At 36.0% G+C, this 22,135-nt stretch overlaps 1 protein-coding gene across 2 annotated transcripts in view; it reads left to right on the forward strand.

The window, feature by feature from the left end:
- Nucleotides 1-22,135, forward strand: part of EDIL3 (EGF like repeats and discoidin domains 3) — a 489,148-nt gene that overhangs the window by 153,981 nt on the left and 313,032 nt on the right. For both annotated transcript variants that reach the window (XM_056112534.1, XM_056112535.1), the window contains exon 3: nt 11,721-11,750. In XM_056112534.1, the coding sequence (XP_055968509.1) occupies nt 11,721-11,750 (30 nt within the window). The remainder of the gene's footprint in view (nt 1-11,720; nt 11,751-22,135) is intronic.

Here is a 22,135-nt window from a genome sequence, read left to right on the forward strand (position 1 = left end):
CTAAGAAACATTTCCAGCTATCTTAGATATTGTGTGCAGTGAGTCAGCTCTCTCTCAATCAATGGCTTTGGCTAGTCAGGTACATTACAGGAACCACCTCTGGACCCTAAGGTCAGTTTTCATGAATTATTAAACTATAGAGGTAGAACTATATTATTCACTCACAATGACTTTCTAACCTAAGGCTTGCCTCACAACCACGCTCAGGATGGATTTAAAAAAACAAATTATTGATCATTATAAAATATATTTTTCTCACCATTGAATTTTAATTACATCTTACATTTTTAGAGTACTGTACTTATTAAATTGCTAACATATGTTAGTCATATAATAATCTTGAAGTAAACAGTTTGGCTAACATCAGTCTCAATGTTAAATAGGAAAATGATTTTGAGATAAAGGTAATGACTGTGATGAATAGACCTGACCATGAATTCCTTTCCAAAAGTAGGTTGGGATCTTCTAGCATGGGCTTTCCATCATACAACATTTATGCCTGAATTTACCTTTGTCTGAATTCGACAGAGTACAGAGTTTAAAGCACTTGTTTCCATGTAGCTGACCCCAATTCCATTCTTTGTACCACACATAGTCATTGTACTACTTATTGTACCATGAGTGATACCTATGCACCACTGGGTGTGACCATCTCCCCAAAGAAAAAGCAAACCAAAACAGAGGAACAAATTCAACTTTGGCTTTTATATTGGGACTGGAGAGACAATATAGTAGGTAAGGCACTTGCCTTGCACTCAGACAAGAAGAATCGATCACAGCATCCTATATGGTTCCCAGATTCCCAACAGGAGTGAGACCTGAGCACAGAGCCAGGAGTAAGCCATGGATACAGCTGGGTGTGGCCCCAAATAAAACAGCAATAGCAAGAATACTTCAGTTATTGTACTTGATAATGATAATATATGTGTTGTAATGTGTGCATATATAATGTATGCATATGCATGCGTATTTTAAAACATAGGAGCACCTAGAGATATTATTATCCTCATAGCCATCATCATGACAACAATGATAATAATGCATTTAATTCCAGTTTTTGCTACATGTACTCTTAAAATTCTGTAGGAATATATTCTCTAAAGGATTAAATTGTAGTGTGATTCACTATGGACTCTAACTCTTTATTTTTCTATCTCTTTATTTTTATTTTATTATTATTATTTTTTTATCGGTCAGACCCAGCAATGCACAGGGGTTACTCCTGGCTCATGCACTCAGGAATTACTCCCGGCGGTGCTCAGGGGACCATATGGGATACTGGGAATCGAACCCGGGTTGGCTGCCTGTAAGGCAAACGCCCTACCAGCCGTACTATTGCTCCATCCCCCTTACTGTTTTATTATTTTATTATTATATCTTCATTATTTTGGATAAGTTCTTACCCTTTCTATGACTGAACTCTTTATCTAAAATATCAGAACGAGCAATAGCCCAGTGGGTAGGGCGTTTGCCTTGCACATGGCCCATGCGGCCGTCCCTAGTTCGATTCCTCCACCCCTCTCCTAGAACCTGGCAAGCTACTGAGAGTATCTCGCCCTCACAGCAAAGCCTGGTAAGCTACCCGCGATGTATTTGACATGTCAAATACAGTAACAACAAGTCTCATGATGGAGACGTTACTGGGCCCACTCAGCAAATAGATGAACAATGGGAGGACAGTGACAGTGACAGTGATGAATGAATGTATTTCAGGCTCCTAGAACAATGCCTAGCTTACAATCAGGCTTATAATTGCATTATTATATGTAAAATTAAAAGAGTTAAACCTGTAAAGATTTCAAAAGCTAAGTCCCTGAATATTCTTTCATAATATTAGTCATTTATAATGTTACTGAAAAGTCCATAAATTCCGACCTATCATTTTTGTGTCAGGAATTTTTCTGCTTGTGCTTGAATATGCAAACTGGTGGCAATTTAACTGTCAGCTTTTAATTTTTCGAAAATCTCTATCCCTCAACATATAATTTGACAAATCACCTCACATAGTATGGGAAGAAAAGAGAACCTTATGTTTTATTATTTGAAAATCATGAGTAATGTAAGTAATGCATGCATAATTAGAAATAAGTCTTTTAGGAATATAGTTTTCCATATGCTTAAAGCAAATGACTGATGAAATAATTCTTTTCTTTGTAAGATTGCAAAATGGGAATTCTGTTATGGCATAATAAATACTAAGCTAGAATTCTGACAACATATTAATATTAGGTTTTTAGATATAGAATAACAATGAGTTTTTTACTTTTTTCATAGAGTACAGAAAAGAACACTAGGGTCTCCCACTTATGGAATATTGATAATTGAAAACCTATCACTGACCCCAGGGCTTAATGTCTTGGATCTTTTGTCTAGGACTACAAGGAAAAAGAAATACTTAATTTGAGAAAACATTATAATATAAATCTATAAATAGTCATTATACAATGCAGAAAATTATCCTCAAAAATAAAACCAGTGTGCTATAGGAATCAGGACAGGGAATGTAACTTCCCTAATATAGGAATTAAAGTTGGTGAGTGAGATTACTTTTGAAATAAGGTGGAAGAATACTTTGTCAGTAAACTTATTAGAAGCAGATATATTTTATTTTATTTAATTTTTTTATTTTATAAGTTACTTCACAATATTTGATCACATTCAATATTAAAACACCAATCCCACCACCATTATACCTTCCCAGCACTAGATTTGGGATGTTTCCAAACTCGGCCCAAGCCTGTGGAAAGCGGCCTGGAATGTGGTGGTGGTTGGGTAGTGGAGGTTGGTTGCCAGGGATGAATTCCTTGGGGCGGGGAGGGCTCTCTCCAGCCCCCTTCTGGGGTGCTTCAATTGAAAACCTGGCGCAGAGTCCGGTGGCATGATGAACTCATATGGGGGCCTTGTTTTATGTTTTCTTCCAGGAGAAGCAGCCATGAGTTCTCAGAATCAAATATGTTTTAGTGAAAATCACAAGCAAAACACATACGTGAAAAAATCTAGAATCCACTGTAAGAGTAAACAACAGTGATTTCCCATATTACTGTTATTCACCAGGAAGGAGTTTTATATCTCCACTGTATAGGATCTCAAGTTATCCTCTTGAAATATCCCTCCAATAAACGTTCAATGTTATTACCAAAATTATCTTAGAAATATGGTTATTAAACCCTCTTGATAGTGATACATTATTGAAGAATCCAAACATTATGAACATAAAACAATCAAGTCCTTACCTAAACTATATTTGGGATCACTTTAAGTACAATCTCAGACTTTCTTTTGAGTATTAATTTTTACAGTTTTTGACTGGAGAGACTATACAGTGAGTAAAGCACTCACCACGTACACAGTCAGCCCAGATTCACTTCCCAGCACACAGGTGAACACCGCCAGGAATGACCCTGAGCCAAAAGCATGGAGAGAGTAAGTGTGAGCATTGACAAACATGACCCAAAATAAATTAACAAAACATAAATAAAAAAATGTTTTCTATAGCATTTTTTATCTGCCTTTAATAACATGAATGTTATTTTTGTTTTGTAATTTGCTTTTGATTTTTGGTTCTTGGGCCACACCCAGGGTTGCTCAGGACTTATTCCTGGCTCTGTGTTATGGAATCACTCCTGGTAGTACTGGGGACTGAAAACTGGTCAGATGATGCAGGAGAAGTGTTCTACCCACTGTACTATTGCTCTGACCTTAATAATTGTATTTTAATGAGACTTGTATTGTGAATAGTTTATTTCGAAAAGCACTTTATTTGGCTTAGAGGCTAAATTAAAGGTACAAATTTAGAGATACAAATTTCTAATCAAGGATTTTTAATTAGAAGTTAATTTTTGGAAGATACAACTCTGGAGTTTTAAGCTATTTTCTAGGTGACCTATCTGTGACTAGAAATATCAGTTGAAATGCATAAAATATTATGAACACCACTAAAATCTTGGTGTTCATCTCAGTGGACACCTAGTATTGGAAACTAAGGAAACTTCTTCCGTAAAGAGAAGCTTTTTTTGTTTTTCTTTTTGTGGATGTTAATCAGCTATATTTGAAATATAAGTGCGAATCATATTCTTTGCTGAAGAGAAAGTGAAAGATTGAAAGTGATATCTGTAAGATTTTGCTTGGTTCCATCATTTTACCATCTTCCCTAGTGCAAATAGTTTTACTTTTCCTGTGAAGCACCTTGTGTTGTAATTATGCTACTTATAGGACTTCATGCATATGATATACCTGACCCCACCCGAAGCATGACCACCTCATCCCATGTTTTTCTCTTCTTCCGAATTTTTTTTTCTTGTCCAATCTTGTTCTTCAAAAAGATTAATCATTCATTTCTGGCTCTGGGAATTAGTTCAGACAGCGATGGTAATAGAGGGAAGAAAAGGAAATCATCTTTTATTCCTTTAATAATATAATATTGGATTGTTAGTTGCAATATAGTAGCCTAATGAAACAACATAGTAGCTTATCTTTTTTTCTTTATCTTTTTTTTTTGACTATGCCCAGAAATCACTCTTGAACAGTTTGAGGGACCATAATGAAGTGATGGGGATAGAACACTGGTTGGCTGTTCCCAAGACAAAGACCTTACCCACCCTCTCCAACCCACTATTTTTTTTATACTTAAATCTCATCTGGAAATCTAAACCATATAACTTTTAGATTTAGATGTTACATTTTCAAAAACCTTGAAAAATTAGAATATACTGAAAGGAATATCAGCAAAATATTATGCCTAAAGAATACCAGGCAAGTGTAATACAAGCATAATAGATGAGGTGTAATGGATAAGATTAAGTGTAGATGTTTATTATTGCAGTTAAGAAGAGAATTATAGGCAATGCACAGCTTTTTCCAAATGTAGGAGTTATAGGCATGGCAAAGAAAGAGAAGAGAGAGTTGCTATATTCTAGTTTTCCAGAGGCTGCCCTTGAGGGATATGTGACACATTCCCTTATAGATCATGAGTTCTCTAAAACTAGAATTTTTGGGAAAAAAACGTGTTTTTTTATGTCAGATTACGTGACTACATGATCTCTAAGTTTGTTTCATATTTAATGTTCATTTAAAATTCTATTTTTTATAGTTTCAAACTTTTTTTTTACATTTCTTTTTTTTCTTTTTATATTTATCTATTGAATCACTGTGGGAAAAGTTACTAAGCTTTCAGGTTTAAGTCTTGGTCATACAATGACCAAACACCTTTCCCTTCACCAGTACTCATTTTTCACCTCAAAGAACCCCCGTATACCTCCACTCCCACCTCTCCAAATGCCTGTGAGGCAGATGATTTCTACTAAACACTTCTCTACATTGATTACATTCATTATTTCGACAAAAGATGCACCATTACTGTTTAGAATTTCCCCCCCAAACAATCAGAATTGTTGAAAAGGCATTGTGAAATATTTTGTTTTCTATAGCTGGTTATGAGAATCATATAATGTCAGGTGGCCACGATTTTGGATTTCTGCAAAGAGCCAGATAATTACAAGATTAGTTTCTGTGTGTCTGGTGTTATGGCCGTGCCGGAGAGCCGCTCGTGGGGGGGTAACTCATGACCTTGGTAGGGCGTGAAGGATGTGCCAGTACCACTCCCCTTCCCATGAGACTGCAGTTGCCCCATCACCGCTGGCTCGTACCTGGTTCTGGATTAAGTCCTTTTGCCTCTGGAGCTATGGCCATGCCAGAGAGCCACTTGTGGGGAGCAACTCGTGACCTCTGTGGGCATGAAGGACGAGCCAGTACTGCCCTCCTTCCCATGAGACTGCAGTTGCTCCGTCACCGCCGGCTTATACCTGGCTTTCCAATAAGTTCTGAGCTGGCAGCCACCTTGTATGCAGTCCAGATGCATTTCTGCCAAAAGCGCTGGTTTTCAAGATTTGTTTCTGAATCTCCGATATCATGGCTATTAATCATTTTGATCAGGAGCCAGACAGGCCATTTGTAGGTGGCGACTCGGGGTCTCATTGGGATGGGGAGAAAGAGTCAACTCCACCCCCATGTGGTGAGGCCCTGTGTGTCTAGTCACTGCAGGCCCAAATCTGACTGTCCAGTGGCCTCTGGAGGATGTTGGTTACCAGGCTGCCAGGGGGAACAGGCCAAGGCACGAAACCTATTCCCACGTGGAGTGGCCCAGAACCAGTAACTTACTGCAGGAACAGGACGCATTTCTGCCAAAAGCCTTTGGGTACCGAGATTCATTTCTGAGACTCTGGGATCATGGCCATTAAGCAGTTCGATCAGCAACCAGAGAGGCCATGCCTCCAATTATATAGCTGAGCCAAAGGTGGTTTTTGGGTGTGTTTCCCACATACCTAACTTTTGGCCGTTTACTTTCTTGGTAAACTTTGTCCCATGTTTCTGGGGTTTGGCCAAAGGCACAGCAACAATTTTGGGGTATCTGAAAGTTCAAACATTGTTTTTTGAATAGGCTGTTTTCTGGACTATTTCTTGAAGTTTGGAAAGAGTAGAAGTTTATAGTGTGCATTCACAATTTTGAAATGACCTTGGAGATAAGAAAAACACTGCGTGGGTCATGAATAGCCAAGCACTTTTATTAAATCCCATTGTCTTAAAATTAGACCTGCTCACTTCTTATCAATTGAGTTCTGTAAAGACGTTCCAATTAAAGAAAATCTTAGCCTAAGGAGACAAGTTCTGTGGATAGGGAATTATATTGTCAGTGTCATTTGATTAGTACCTGAATGTGGCTACATTATTTTCTTTTAAATATGTTCTGGTGTTTGTGACATGAAAGCATTTAATTTCAGCTTCTATTTTAACAGGCAGGGAGGAAATCCTCTATAACAATAATCAACTCACTGCTGAGTAAGTCCATGGGACATTAAATTAGTGGAGTTATGTATAGAAAAGCAGAGCCAATATTTTATCTTTTATAGTTAGTATTGTCCTTGGTATGACTTTAGAGGGGAAAAAAATTCCCCTTGACCAAAGAGAAGCAGATCCACCAGAGATCTCTCTTCTCCTTTTCAGGTATACCTATCCACCTTTTTATCTCTTCATGCTTTGAGTTTCAAAAGTTAATTTAATTAAGCCAAATGTGCGCATCTTTATACTGTGGAAAGTCATCCTTTCAAGACCATCAGAACTTTTCTGAGCCCTTCTTTGAAATAGAAACCATGAAAAGGAATGAATTTAACGAGTAGAATTATTAAATTCAAGAAGTGGTAAAAATGTCATATCTGATATAATTTCAAATGCATTCAAAACACAGTGCTGTATATACCAAAATTTTTAACAAAGAAAACTTTTGTTTTTTTTAATTATCCTGCATTTAAACAAAACCATGTTAAATGTTATTCCAGGAAGTGAAGAATATTAATTCTAACTATCTTGAGTGTATGTAGATGGTCAGGGAGAACAGGTAGCATAAGGTTGCATATGCCCAAGGAAAGATCTCAGCAGTCGCTTTGTTTCAGCATCTCATTTCGCTTGCCTAAGGGGCAGTGAATGTTTTACCCCATATCCTCTAGAAATAACTTTATTGATGGAATAAATTTTACAGGAAAAAGCACAAATGCAATATTGATCAATATATTTCAGATACATAATGCTAAAATAGAACTTTAGCATAGGAAATTGGATCACTTATACGCCTTATTTTCTGAAAATGAATATTTTATATTGTGTTTATATGGGCTTTCATATGGGCACCTATTTTGTGAAATCATTGTATTTTCTTTACTCAGACATGTGAACAGTGCATCAGTGTGTCCAAGTGGATCATATTCCTACCTGGCCCTGCAACAGTGGCCAAGAGAAGAGAAAAGCTTTAGTTTAGTTCTGGGATACAGACCTTTCTAAATCCCAAAGAAGTCAACTACCAAGGCATTAGTGTTGACTCCAGATTGAACCTATAGATGTTAAAAGAAACAACTTTGAAAGCTAGTGAAACAACCACAGTATACATTGCAAGCTCTTTGCTATAAGTGTTAATTTTCTGGTGCAGCAAATGGACCGATCGTTCTTCCCATTGCACAAACTTGAGGACTAGAACCATAGTTCCAAAAATTGAGTGTCTTAACTTCACCTGTCAAGCATTTAAAAACTCAGAAATTGGCTGACAATCAAAAGTATACTTAGTATATCTGGGCGACATTGTAACAAATATTCAGAATTATTCTATTATGTTTTATAAGAAGATAATATTTAGCTAAATTCTGTATCTGATAATTTTTGTACTCTCTTCTTACTGCTACTATGGTTTCAGTACATCCTTTTACACTCTGACCAAGCAGAGAAATAGTTATTTGCTAAGTTTTGCTTGGCTTGACACCAGTTTTAAAGTTCTATGCTTAGAGCAATATCATGTAAAAATGACAAAAGTATGCATATGTATTTGATTTTATTGATCTAAGAAGTAAAAAGGAGATGTCAGACCCATTGAGTGGCATAGTATTGCTTTCTGTCTTGCTTAGGTCACAAACTGCTGCCCACTTTGAGGCTTATTTGTACTTCTCTGACTTCAGTGTCACCTGTTAATAATTCATGATGTTTTGTCCAGTCAGGCAGTTAGCCTACAAATCTTGCTTTTCTGGAGAAGTCTAAAGTGGTATATTAATACCATCATTAACTTTGTGTATGTGAATGTGAGTGTGTGTGTGTGTGTGCATTTTAATAGTATGCATATTGGTTAGTGACTTCTACCTGTCATGATGAATCACAGCTAGGAAGATGTTTCATTGAAAAAAAATTCTGTAGCACTGTGTATATTTTAGCTACAATAGAGTTATTTTATTACAAAGGTCTCTTTAGCATCACTGGCTCAAGTGCATATACTACTTGCCCTGGAGGCTTTAGTTTTAGAACATTCTAATAAGGGCCCTGGGTGATAGTAAAATGAGCAGGGTACTTACTTTGCACATGTCCAACCCATATTTTATTCCATGAACCCCACCTAATACCTCAAGCCCTTCAAGAAGAGATTCCTGAAAGAGCAGGGAGTAAGCCCTGAGTACCACCAATTATGACCCAGACTGAAATAAACAAAAAACAAAACCACAAAGCACATTCTAAGGAACCTGGAACTGGTTTTACTTTTGTGATTAGCCTCTCTCAATTTTTTTTTTTTGCTCATTCCATATGTAATGAAAGATTAAAATCTTAATGCTACTGATCTCATTTTTGGAGGGGTGGCTTTATCTGGAAATGTTTGGGGATTGTTCCTGGCTCATTGCCTAGGTGACTTCAGCCATATTAAAGAGACACTTTTATGCAAGTGATGCCATCACACAACAGTCCATAAGCTCCTTCTCTAGCCCAACACTTCTAATTTTTGTCCTTAGATGTGGTATCACTGATGCTCTGTTTAACTACCTAATCATGTTATCACCCACATAGGTGTATCCCAGCTCTGTAAAGGTTGAAGTTTTATTCCAAGAGGACTCTATCTCTTGAAGGAATTTAATTTCCTGCCTCTATTCCATTTATTAACTTTCCTATTTTTAAGCCTGAATATATTATCAGAGATATAACCAATCACCTTTTAATGATCATTTTCCTTTCATTTCTTGGTGTATATTTAAATAGCTCTATTGAGACAATTTGGCATACTTTAAAGAGTTTGGCTTAAAGTCCCTGACATGAGATCAGAATTCCATTTGACCTAAGTTGATGTGTCATCAACTTGAACTTCTGTATCTTTATCTATCGGATAAGAGCAATTTTTATCTCATCTGTTGCTTTATAACTTGAGAACAAACACATAATGTGGCAGCCATAAGTTTTAAGTTTTGTTGACATGGTTTGCTTTGTTTGCATTTAGAATCTCCAGACTTGTAGTACCAATGATCTGCCTAAGTCAGCACTTCTGAAACCCCGATGGTATTTTCCAGACAGGGAATTCCTGGAAGCTACTCACAGTTTTTCTCCTTGAACATGTTATGATATATTTTGAACATGATAAAGCAGAAACAGCTTTTTAAATATTTATGTTCTCCACACCACACAAGCCACTATGTTTGCTCTCCATTTCTGTATGTGCCAAGTAGACAAGCCAAACAGTGTGAGAAAAAAAAATACTGTCAGGGTACAGAGTTAGCTTGTCTGAAGTGTACGCCGTGCAGATGTAACCTTCATAGGAAAGAGTGGAAACTACCCCCTGCTCACACAGTGATATCTTGAGTAACAAATCACCTGAAAATAGAATGCCTTTATAAGCAATTCAACTGAGTAAATTTTTATTTTAAAACTTCACAAATCAAATGAACTAGTACTAACTTTTGTAGAATAATTCAGTGGTAATATCCCCCTTGTCATGGAGCAGAAATAAATTTCTCATATAATGTGTTAGTATAAAGGTGAAGAGTAGGGATTGTGAAACTACCTCCATGAAGTTTTCCTCAACTTTTTTTTTTTTGGAGGAGGATAACCAGTATGTTCTGTCTCCTTCATACACACAACAGTAAATATATATGGATATCATATGTAGACACTCAAGATACTTTCATACTTTCTCTTTATATAATGTTTTCTAAATTTAAATTTAAAAATAGGAATTCAAAGAATCCGTAATTCAGTGAGTTACAGTTTGTGCTGTCTTGTATTAATATTACTTAGTAATATCTCAGTCCTGACTTGCTGTTGCTGCTAATCATTGGAAGCTGATACCATTAGAAGATGCTTGTATTTAATGGGGTTGAGACAGGGCTCAAAAATTCTCATTTTAATAAAGACTCAGGAGATGAACTACAGACTTAGAAAAAAATCATATGGTATAGAGTGTGTTCTTTTTCTATGATATCTGTATTTATTCACTTGAGGGCTTCAGAATACTTGTGCTAAAACCACTTGTGGCACTTGGGAACACCCTTTAAAACGTAGATACCTGTGCTTCAGCATGGAATTGCTGCTACTTAATTCTAGTCTGTAGTGCAAAGGACTCTGTGTGTGTGTGTGTGTGTGTGTGTGTGTGTGTGTGTGTGTGTGTGTCTGAGATGGGGGAGGGGGAGAGAGAGATAGAATGAGAGAGAGAAAGAGAGAGAAAGAGAATTAGAATCTGCAGGGTAAATAACAAGTGACCCTGAGTCTGAGTTTTAACTGCCCTTTTCTTGGTTATAATTTCTATTTCATGCAAGAACAAAAATATATTTTGTCCTTGGCCATACCATATAATACTCAGGGTTTCCTCAGGGTTTACTCCTCACTCTGTGTTCAAGAATCAATCATGTTAATGATCAAGGACCTTTTGTGTGTGAGAGATCAAATTGGATCAGGCACGTATAAGGCAGGATCCTTAACTGCTTTATCATCTGTCCAGCCCCAAACAAATTTTGTATCATCGAAAATGCCCACTAAGTGGTAACATATTTGTGTTACATGAAATTTATATTTTAAAATGTTAGTTATATAAAATCATTTATACTCTAAGATTGCTCTCTTTTTGCAAAGAGGAAATCAGATTATAAAATCATGATCTTTTCTAATATATAATGTTTTTAAAAGTAAGAGTATATTTATTTAATTGTAAATACCCATTAATATGTCATGATATAATGATACATTTTATTGAATAAACAAAATTTCAAATCTGGGACTTGTCATTGTTTGAAATGTAAAGTATATTTATGCTTATTTTTAATTTGAACTTCTCTTTTTCTCTCTCCTTATGTTCCTCCCTCCATTCCTCTACCCTCCTTCCCACCCCGACTCCTAACTCCAATCCCTACTTTACCTGTTTGTGTCTATTATTATAGCATCAGATGAAGAAGAGCCAACTTCTGCAGGTAAAGTTTCTAATACTGTTAAGATTACTTCTATTTAATGTCCTTAAATGTATTCAGTTTTATCCAAGTGTTTTTTTCCAGATTTTACCTTGTTTTTGGTAGATTTATTTTTTTTTAATTGATTCTCTTATGCTGTCCCATAATACATAAAATTAGTCAGGAGTTTCGAATAAAAACAGTAGATATCGGATTATCTTTCTCTTTCATGGAATATAAAGATTCAAGTTAAGAGGACAGACAAAGCCAAATGAAAATCAATCCCTGGATTCTAACCTCATAATGGAATTGATGTTACAAGAAAGCGGAGGCAGCAAGATTACAGTGGAGATGAGGGGAAGGATGGCAGAAAATTGGTACACTGGTGCTGGGTGTGACGTGATAACAAGGAAAGGTGTGAAACTAATTTCCTAAAACTATAGGGATATATTTTATACCCCTACAAATAAACCAAAGTGCATCAATTTAAAATAATAATTGAAAATGATCTGAAAGTATAACATAAAATATGTAAGTATATATAACAAAATATATAAGTATAACATAAAATCTATACATATAACAGTATAACATAAAATACTCTAAAGTATAAGACGAACATTAAAGAATAATAAATATAAAACACTTGAGTTGTGTTAAGAAATAATATTGTGTTGTGTTTTGAAGTTGAGTTGTGTTTTGAAGGAAAAACTGAATTGATAAAATGCATGAAAAAATGAAATGGGAAGAATTCAAAATCTAGGTCAATAACGCTTTCAGAAATATAGCCCTGCATGATGGAATACTGCATTTGCAAATCTATAATATTCAGTTAGGTTTTCAGTGTTGAGAATCTAACAGATGTCCTATTGCTGAGCTGCATCCCCAGCAACGATATTTAAAGTATAAAAGTTATATTCTTCCAGTTAAACTTTATATTTTATTTTATCTTTTTTTAAATTAAAGTAATTTTACATTATAGAAGTTTTCAGAGTGGGGCTGGTGAGACAATCCATCAGGAAGAGTGATTGTTTTTCATATGGTCAACGTGAGTTCAATATCCAGTACCACTTATAATAACCCAAACACCACCAGGGTGATCCCTGAGCACAAAGCCAGAAGAAAGCCTGAACACAACTGCATATAGTCCAAACACACACACATGCACACAAACACACACACGTGCATGCACACACACATTTTCAAAAATGTGTATTGAATATTAATATATGTAGATTCTGGGGGCTGAAGCAATAGCACACCGGGTAGGGTGTCTGCCTTGCATGCGGCTGACACAGGTTTGATTCCCAGCATCCCATATGGTCCCCTGAGCACCGCCAGGGGTAATTCCTGAGTGCAGAGCCAGGAGTAACCTCTGTGCATTGCCAGGTGTGACCCCCCAAAAAAATATATATGTAGATTCTATATTAAATTTGTAACTAGAAGTCTACGTCCACATAAACTTAACAACCTCTACTACTCCTTTCTTCTTCCCTCTGATAGACCTCCAATTGTCTCATATTTCAAAAGGATTTGTTTGATAAACCAATTTCAAAATTGTTTTGTTTGATTCACCTACTTGTTTTCTATGAATATCAGATATTAGTAAAATCATTTGCTATTTGCCTTTTACTTGATACCCTGTATGTTCAACCACATTGCAGATTATATGTACATATATTTACATATATATACATATATATGAATAGTATTGCAATATGTGTATATACCACATCATTATCCATGCATCAGCTGATAGACATTTAGTTTGTTTTCAGATCTTACATAGTATAAGTTATACTGCAATAAACGTGGAGGTAAAAAATAAATAAACATGGAGGTGCTTCTAGTGCTTCAATTTAAAAACACTTAAAAATGAATTTTGATAGTTATAGTATCGCCATACTGAGACCTAGAAACATTCCTTTCTCATCAAGATAACTGGTGTTCATCAAGTACATGTTGAGACCTGACCGTAGTATTGTGAAGAATGTAAATGTCAGGGAAGACATATTTTTTTTCCGAGAAAGGTCTGGGACAGTGCAACTTGTCAATAAGAAATGCCAGAAATCTTAAGACCTAAAAGGACAAAGTAGGTAACAACAACCTGATAAACAGTATTAAAAGTCTAGCAGAGAAGCAGCATCAGGAAAACATCTCTGAAATGTTTTCCATGAGTTAGAGTTTGATCTGAAGAGAAATGACTTCTCAGGGTCCTATGTGAGAGAAAAGTTAACACTGAGAGACAAAAGAGAAAATGGGTAATTAAACCCATTGTCAAAATGGGTTTTATACTCTCCACTTGTATTCAGTATGCAGTGGCTAGAAGGTGCCCTCTTTTACAACTGTGTGTTGGAGGGTATCGTGTTAAGCAAAATAAGTCAGAGGGAGAAGGATAATTTATGTCCAGTGTTCCCAAGCACCTGTGAAATACAGAGACAAAACCAAACTGGAGGCAGGGTATACAATATTGAGCAATGAAAAACTCTTGATTTTGTATTTCAGAACTCAAAATACTAAGCAGTAAAAGAGTACTGATGGGAATGAAGGTGTGAAAGTGCAGTATGGTAACTTTGTACATCAAACCATAAATGCTAGCATTACGTTAACCGTGTTACCTAAACTATAATATAAAAGAAATTAGACTTGATTCTATAGGAGGGGTAGTGTTTTAATAACTCAAATATTAGAATTCAGATAGAACCGAAGTTCTTCATATTTCATCGGCCTTATAAAGTTCAACTAGCTCAAGACTTCATTTTTTCTTTCCCCACAAAACAGACAGGGATATTTACTTCTAAGAGTGAGTTCAAAGATAAAATATTCAGTGGGAGAAAAATTATAGAATTGTTATAAAATGTCAATAAATTTCTGTGATACTCTATTGCAAGAAACTAATATTACTGCCTTGTGACTAGAATCAGAGAAGAAAACAGACTCTCAAATTTTATTTTGTTTTCAAATAATTATTAGATAGATTAAGAAAAGTAGCAACTTTCTTATTTCCTCCAACTTCAGACATTGTTGTGTAGCCTATTTTGAGGAGAAACTGATCAATAACTCAATGACACAGTGGTTTATTCTCTCTGTATAGCTTTTTTATGTGTTTTGCTTGCTTTTTTTGACAATGGGCAATGCTCAGGGATTCCTCCTGGCTCTGCATTCAGGAATCACGCCTCACAAACTCAGGGAACCATATGGGGTACAGAGGATTGAACATGGCTGGCGGTATGCAAGGCAAGCACCTTATCCACTGTAAATCTCTCTGGCCCCTCTCTCTTTTTTTGGCTTCATTTTGTCCTAACTTGAGGATTTAGAGTTTCTCTTCTTTTCTTTGTAAAGCAAGAACATTTTTTTTAAAAATTTTGTATTAGTGAGACACCATGAGGTACAGTTGTAGACTTACAAATTTTTGTGCTTGGGTTTCAGTTTCACAATGATCGAATACCCATCCCTCCACCAGTGCCCATTCTCCACCACCACTGATCCCAGTATCCCTCCCACCCCCCATTCCCCCATCCCACCTTGTCTATGTGGCAGGGCATTACCCCCTGTTCTCTCTCTCCTTTTGGGTGCTGTGTTTTGCAAGAGAGGCATTGAGTGGCAATCATGTTCAGTATATAGTCTACTTTCAGCATGCTTCTCCCGTCCTGGGAGGATCCTCCCAACACCCTTTATTTGGTGCTCCCTTCTCTATCTGAGCTGCCTTTTCCACTAGCATGTGCGGCTGGCATCCAAGTCATGGAATAAACCTCCTGGTACTTATCCCAGCTGTTCTTGGTTGTTAGTCTCCTATTTTGTTACTTTATGTTCCCCAGAAGAATGCAATGTTTCTATGTCTGTCCCTCTTTCTGACTCATTTCACTTAGCACCATACTTTCCATGTAGTACAACTTATATATAAATTTCATCACTTCATTTTTTCTAAAAGCTACATACATAGTACTCCATTGTGTAGATGTATCATGAGGGTTTCATCAGACACCAGATCTAAAACTGCCTGTAAAAGCCTACATTTTACTTTTAATACAGAGTTAAAGTATTATAATGAAATTGTATTAAAACATTTGGCAAAGTTTGGGTCCGAGTAATCGTATACTGCTAAGGGTGCTTGCCTTACAAGTGGTGGACCCTAAGCTGATACCTGACACCCCATCTGTCTTCCAAGTCTGAGTGAACTGGAGTCAGCCTAGAAGAAGCCCTGAGCACAGACAGGCCTGAAGCCCCCCAAGCAAGCAAACAAAAACATTGACAGAGTATTTTAGGTATTATACATAATTGATTTCATGAGGAATATGAATGGTTATAGAAAACAAATTGTGATTTATTTTGGTACCTATCACACCAGTTTTTCAACAATTAAATTTGAATTTTTTCATAATTAATTGCTATTGCATTTATTTTACATCTATTATTGATTAAAGTACAGTTTATTTAAATAGTTTTATCTAATAATGTTATTTGATGTATTATTACTATTTTTCTCATATCCATCAATAGAATTTATGTAAAACAAAATTTTCAGAGTACAGATTTATTTCCAGCTTATCATTTCTTTCTTTCTTGTTATTACCTTGTTACTCTTAAATTATCCATAATTTTTTTGCTCCAAATTTATACCTGCTATCAATTTTCATATATCTCATGTAACTCCTTTATCAAACATTATTTCTTTAGATTGACCATATAGTCAATTGAACGATAAGCTCCTCAAACCCTTTAATTTCTTTTAAAGTAATTATTATTCTTATAATAGAAGATTTGCTATTCCTCAAAGTTCAATAACAGAATAAATAATAAAATAATTGGTGAATGGTTTGTTCTCAAATAGTCACAAGTTCATGATTTCTAGTGATTAATTTATAAATTATGGATTTAAATGACTTTTATTTTAATCTTGTATTGGGGTAACATTGTTTTGCAAATCTGTAAATGTTATTCTGTGCTAGAAGTATAATGTTAGCACAACACACTCACCCCAAAGGTGCCAATAGCCTTTGTCCACTCTCTATAGAATTCTTCTGTCAACCCACCACACCTCTTTGTATCCTCAGGTCTGTGATCAGGGTTTGACAGGTTGTTTTAATTGGGTATGATCTATTCTTTTATTATGTTTCTTTATATACTATTTATGAGTGAGTTTATTGGTATTTGCCTTCTACTGCCCACACGGCAAAGCCTGGCAAGCTACCGGTAACATATTCAATATGCCAAAAACAGTAGCAACAAGTCTCACAATGGAGATGTTACTGGTGCCTGCTTAAGCAAATCGATGAATAATGGGAGGGCAGTGCTACAGTGCTACAGTGCTACAGTGCCTTCGCCTGCAGGTCTGCATGATTTCACTTAATAAAAACATTCTCTAATTCTATATTATAACAGAGTGAAGGTTTCATCTTTTCTTTTATCTGAATAGTGTTTTGTGTGTGTGTGTGTGTGTGTGTGTGTGTGTGTGTGTGTGTGCTTACCAAAGCTTATTTTGTGGATGTGTTGGGGTGTGGATGGTGTGTGTAAGCAGAGGGGTGGGGTGAGGGACTATGTACTACATCCAAAATACTCAGGGCTTAATCCCAGGTCTGTGCTCAGAAATAACTCCTGGCATGAATTGGAAGGACATCTGTGGTGCTGGGGATTGAATCTGTGTGGTTTATCCATAAGGTAAATGCCCTACTCGCTGTAATATCTCTCTAGGCATGTCACAACTTCTTTATTCATTGATCCTTGGCCACTGGGGTTGTTCCCAGATCTTTACTTTCAAGAATAACATTTCAATGACCACAAAGCGTATGTTTCTTTTTGAATGAGTGATTTTGTGTTTCGGGATAGACACATAGAACACGATTTGATTGACATGCTAATTATATTTTTATTTTTTTGAGAAATCTTCATAGTCTCTTTTTCATAGAGATTGAATCAGTTTGCATTCCCACCAACAATGTATGACTATCGCTACTGTACTATCAGCTTGTTTTATTTATATAAACCATTCTCACTCGTGTGAAAAGTTATCTGACTGTCTTCTGATTTATATTTTACAATAGTGATAAGTAGTTTTTCACAAGCTTGAGGACCCCAATGTATGTATGCTTAGGGAATCTGATGGTTAATCTTTTTTCCTCACCTAAGGTGAGGTTGTATTTTTGTTGTATGAATATCAAAGAATGAATTTAATATGCTTTTGCTCGGAGATATACAGAATTATTTTAACTATATTCAGTAATCTTATATACATTTGAAAGTTGATCACATTATATTGTTTAAATTCCAAAATATTATACTCTTAATAGTTGTCAAGGACTGCTTCTACCATATTACACTAATCCAGTTTTCATTCATCTTTTATGTAAATTTTATCTTCTTAAGTTAATCATATATTTTTCTGTATATTTTATATAATTAAAAACTCATGGAAAATATTTGGTTTGTTTTATATTTAGAACTATTTTGATTGCCATCATAAAAGAGAGATAAATTATTCCACCTCTCTACTCTCATGTAATTCTGATATAGATACCTTTTTGTTCAGTTTTTTTTTTGCGGGGAGGTCACACCCAGCTGTGCTGAGGGTTTACTCTTGACTTTGTGCTCAGGAATTACTCCTGGTGTGCCATATGGGATGCTGGGAATTGAACCTGGGTTGGATTCATGCAAGGCAAGTGCCCTATCCTTGTACTATTGCTCTAGCCCTTGATGTGGGTTATTTTTTGCTTACCTCTATTATTAGTTTCTTTTTTCCAAGTGTGTCTTTTGTTATTTTTTTAAATATTTTTGTGCCACACCTGGCAATGATCAGGAATTACTCCTGCCTCTGTGCTCAGGATCATTCCTGGTGGAGCTTCTGGGACCATACCGAATGCTCAGGATTGAACTTGATTTGGCCAGGTTCAAGGCAAGCACCCTATCTTTTGTCTATATCTTTGGCCCCAAATTCCTCTCTTTTTAGTCTCTCTCTCTCTGTGTCTTTCTCTCTTTCTCTTTCTCTCACTCACTCTGTCATTAAATGCTTTATTAGTTCTTTTTTTTTTTAATCTTACAGGCTCAACATAGTATGTCACATCTGCCTTTCTCTCTGTGGGGATTTATTATATGTGGATCATCTATATGTGGATAGTTTTTTTTAATTTAGAGAATACTTTATTAGTTTCTGTAATCAAACCCATGTAGATAAGACCTTACATATTTAATACAGTGCGTTTACCCCTGTACAAATGGAAAGAGAGATAGATGTTCCCCATTTCTAGACCAATATGGCTGTGAATTTCTGTACAATGGCAACCTGAGACGATAGAACTGGGATACTTTTTTCCAAAGTTGACGGTACAGCTCAAGTTTCCAAAAATTCAAATTATATATATGTATATATATATATATATATATATATATATATATATATATAGCAGGAAGTCACGCATCAATAGCAGCAACAGCGTTTCCAAGTTCTGCAGTCATCTGAACAAATTAAGAGACATCAGCACACTCCATTTAAAAAAAAAGGAAAAAAAAGTAAAAAACAAACCCCCAGAAAACAGCAAAGTCCCGTCACTGTAGTGGTACCTGGCACCATATATATATATATATTTTTTTTTTTTGGTCTACCAGTATCTCGACCATCATCTGCAAAGGAAGCATTCTAGAATAACGTCATTACAAAGAGCTCTGATACAGCACGGTGACGACATGGGACGGGGTGGGGGGGGGGACTCGCAGGCCCATGGGACACTCGACGGGGGCGGATGGCACAGCCAGCGGCCAGGGTTCCCAGGCATTACTGGAGACGTGATTCCACGCGCCCTGGGAACGTGCCCCACACAACAGGGCGGCTCGCCACGCCTATCAGCTAAAAACTGTTGGTGTTTTTCTTTTTTTCTTCTTTAAAAAATAAAAAGGCAAGGGGGGGCACACAAAAGCCCGACCACTGGGCTGACTGAGACGGCCGAGAGGGGGGAGGCCCGAGCACCGGCCACTCCGCGATGCCTTGGGGAATGTGGATAGTTTTTAACTCTGAACATTTTGATGGAACATACCAACCTATAGGAACACTTTTGTAACATCTTAGTTACTTTCACCTAGCATCTTTTGCTGTAATTTCTGGAAACTTTGTTTTATTTATCCTAATTAGATACTATGTTCAGGCATTTAAGAATCTTATTCAGTTTAAAGAATAGATACATGAATTGTATAAAAATTCTTTTAAACAAGATTATGATCCAAAAACTAATTGTAATATAATGAAATATATATTTTAAGGATGCTATACTGTACTTAGAAATGAGTCACTTTTAGGGATCACATAAATAATCCAATCATTTTATTATTGCTCAAATAATTTTTGGAAGGTTTTGTAATCCCATTTATAATCTGTTTAGAAGATTGTAACATTGATTCTTTTCTTACAGTTTAGAACTGGACTACTATATTGATCAGATGTTGTTCTATAAGTAGTCCTTCAAAGATAAAGGTTTCCTTATGTTAGAATTGTGATTTTAGATACAAAAGATCAATTTACAACTGAAATAAGATGAATTGCAACATTTGAAAGTTGATCACATTATATTGTTTAAAATTCAAAATATTACACTCCTAGTAAAGTTGTCAAGGACTACTTCTACCATGTTAGACACATCCATTTTTCATTCATCTTTATGTAAATTTTATCTTCTTAAGTTAATTATAATTTTTCCTGTATATTTTATATAATTAAGACTTTTACATCAGAATATTGACTGTTATAAAATAATGTGCAAATAATTAACCATAAGGTATATCAAATCACACATTGTTATATGATTTTCTCCTTTCACTTATTATTTTTTATTTTATCTATAATATATATCATATACTAATCAAATTGATAGAGTAATTATGAGTCAAAAGAGATATAAATGAATTCTTACTGAATATTATTTAAATCAGGCATAACATAATGGTAGAGATCTTAGCTCTAATTATTAAGAAGTGGTTAAAATGATGGGGCTAGAGTGATAGCACAGCAGGTAGGGCGTTTGCCTTGCATGAGGCCGACCCGGGTTCGATTCTCAACATCCCATATAGTCCCCCGAGCACCACCAGGAGTTATTCCTGAGTGCATGAGCCAGGAATAACCCCTGAGCATCCCAGGTATGACCCAAAAAGCAAAAAAAAAAAAAAAAAAAAAGGAAAGAAAAGTGGTTAAAATGAATGAAAACCACAACTACTGTTTTTTGTTCATGCTATCATCAAAAGCTTGAATTTTTTTCTTACCTAAAGGCACATTTTAAATTTCTCTATTGATCTGTCAATTTTGTAATATTAAAAATGAACCTGAACTTCAATTTATATTTAAAATGGGTATTTATCTTAAAACAGTAGCAAAATTTATATAGACGTTTCAAATAAGTAAGCATGGTAATATTTTAAATTTTTGCTTACATTTTTGTTTTTTCATGCACATCTGGCCATGCTCAGGGCTATCTCCTAATTTTGCTCAAGGCTTATTCCCCGCAGTGCTCCAGAGACTATTTGTAGTAATGGAGATTGAACCTGGACCAGTCGTATAAAAGCAAGTAGTTTAACTCATGTAGCATCTCTTTAGTCTTAACATTTTTTTTTTTTTTCCCCTTTATTTTATTTTATTTTTTTTAAAGTTGTAGATTTACAATTTTTTGTGCTTTGGTTTCAATTATACAATGATCAGATACCCATCCCTCCACCAGTGCCCATTTTCCACCACCATGGATAATATCCCTCCCACCCCCATCCCCCCATCCCCCCGTCTCTGTGGCAGGGCAATCCCCTGTGTTCTCTCTCTCCTTTTGGGTGATGTGGTCTGCAAAAGAGGCATTGAGTGGCAAACATGTTCAGTCCATAGTCTACTTTCGACATGCATCTCCCCTCCTGGGAGGATCCTCCAAACATCCTTTATTTGGTGCTCCCTTCTCTATCTGAATAGCCCTTTCCTCTAGGATACCCGGCTGGTCTCTAAGTTATGGAGTAATCCTCCTGGTGCTGATCTCAGCTATTCTTGGGTATTAATCTCATACTTTGTTACTTTATATCCCCCAGATGAATGCAATCTTTCTATGTCTATCCCTCTCTTTCTGACTCATTTCGCTTAGCATGATACTTTCCATATTGTACCACTTGTATGTAAATTTCATGACTTCATCTTTTCTAAGAGCTACATAGTACTCCATTGTGTAGATGTACCAAAGTTTCTTTAACCAGTCATCTGTTCTTGGGCATTCAGGTTTCTTCCAGTTTCTGGCTATTGTAAAGAGGGCTGCAATGAACAAACAAGTGCAGATGTCACTTCGACTATACATTTTTGCCTCTCTGGGATATATTCCCAGGAGTGGTATTGCTGGGTCAAATGGGAGCTCAATTTCTAATTTTTTGAGAATCGTCCATACTGTTTTCCAGAAGGGCTGAAC

The sequence above is a fragment of the Sorex fumeus genome, unplaced genomic scaffold (genome assembly GCF_029834395.1).
Source record: "Sorex fumeus unplaced genomic scaffold, SorFum_2.1 ptg000018l, whole genome shotgun sequence".
Classification (NCBI taxonomy): domain Eukaryota; kingdom Metazoa; phylum Chordata; class Mammalia; order Eulipotyphla; family Soricidae; genus Sorex; species Sorex fumeus.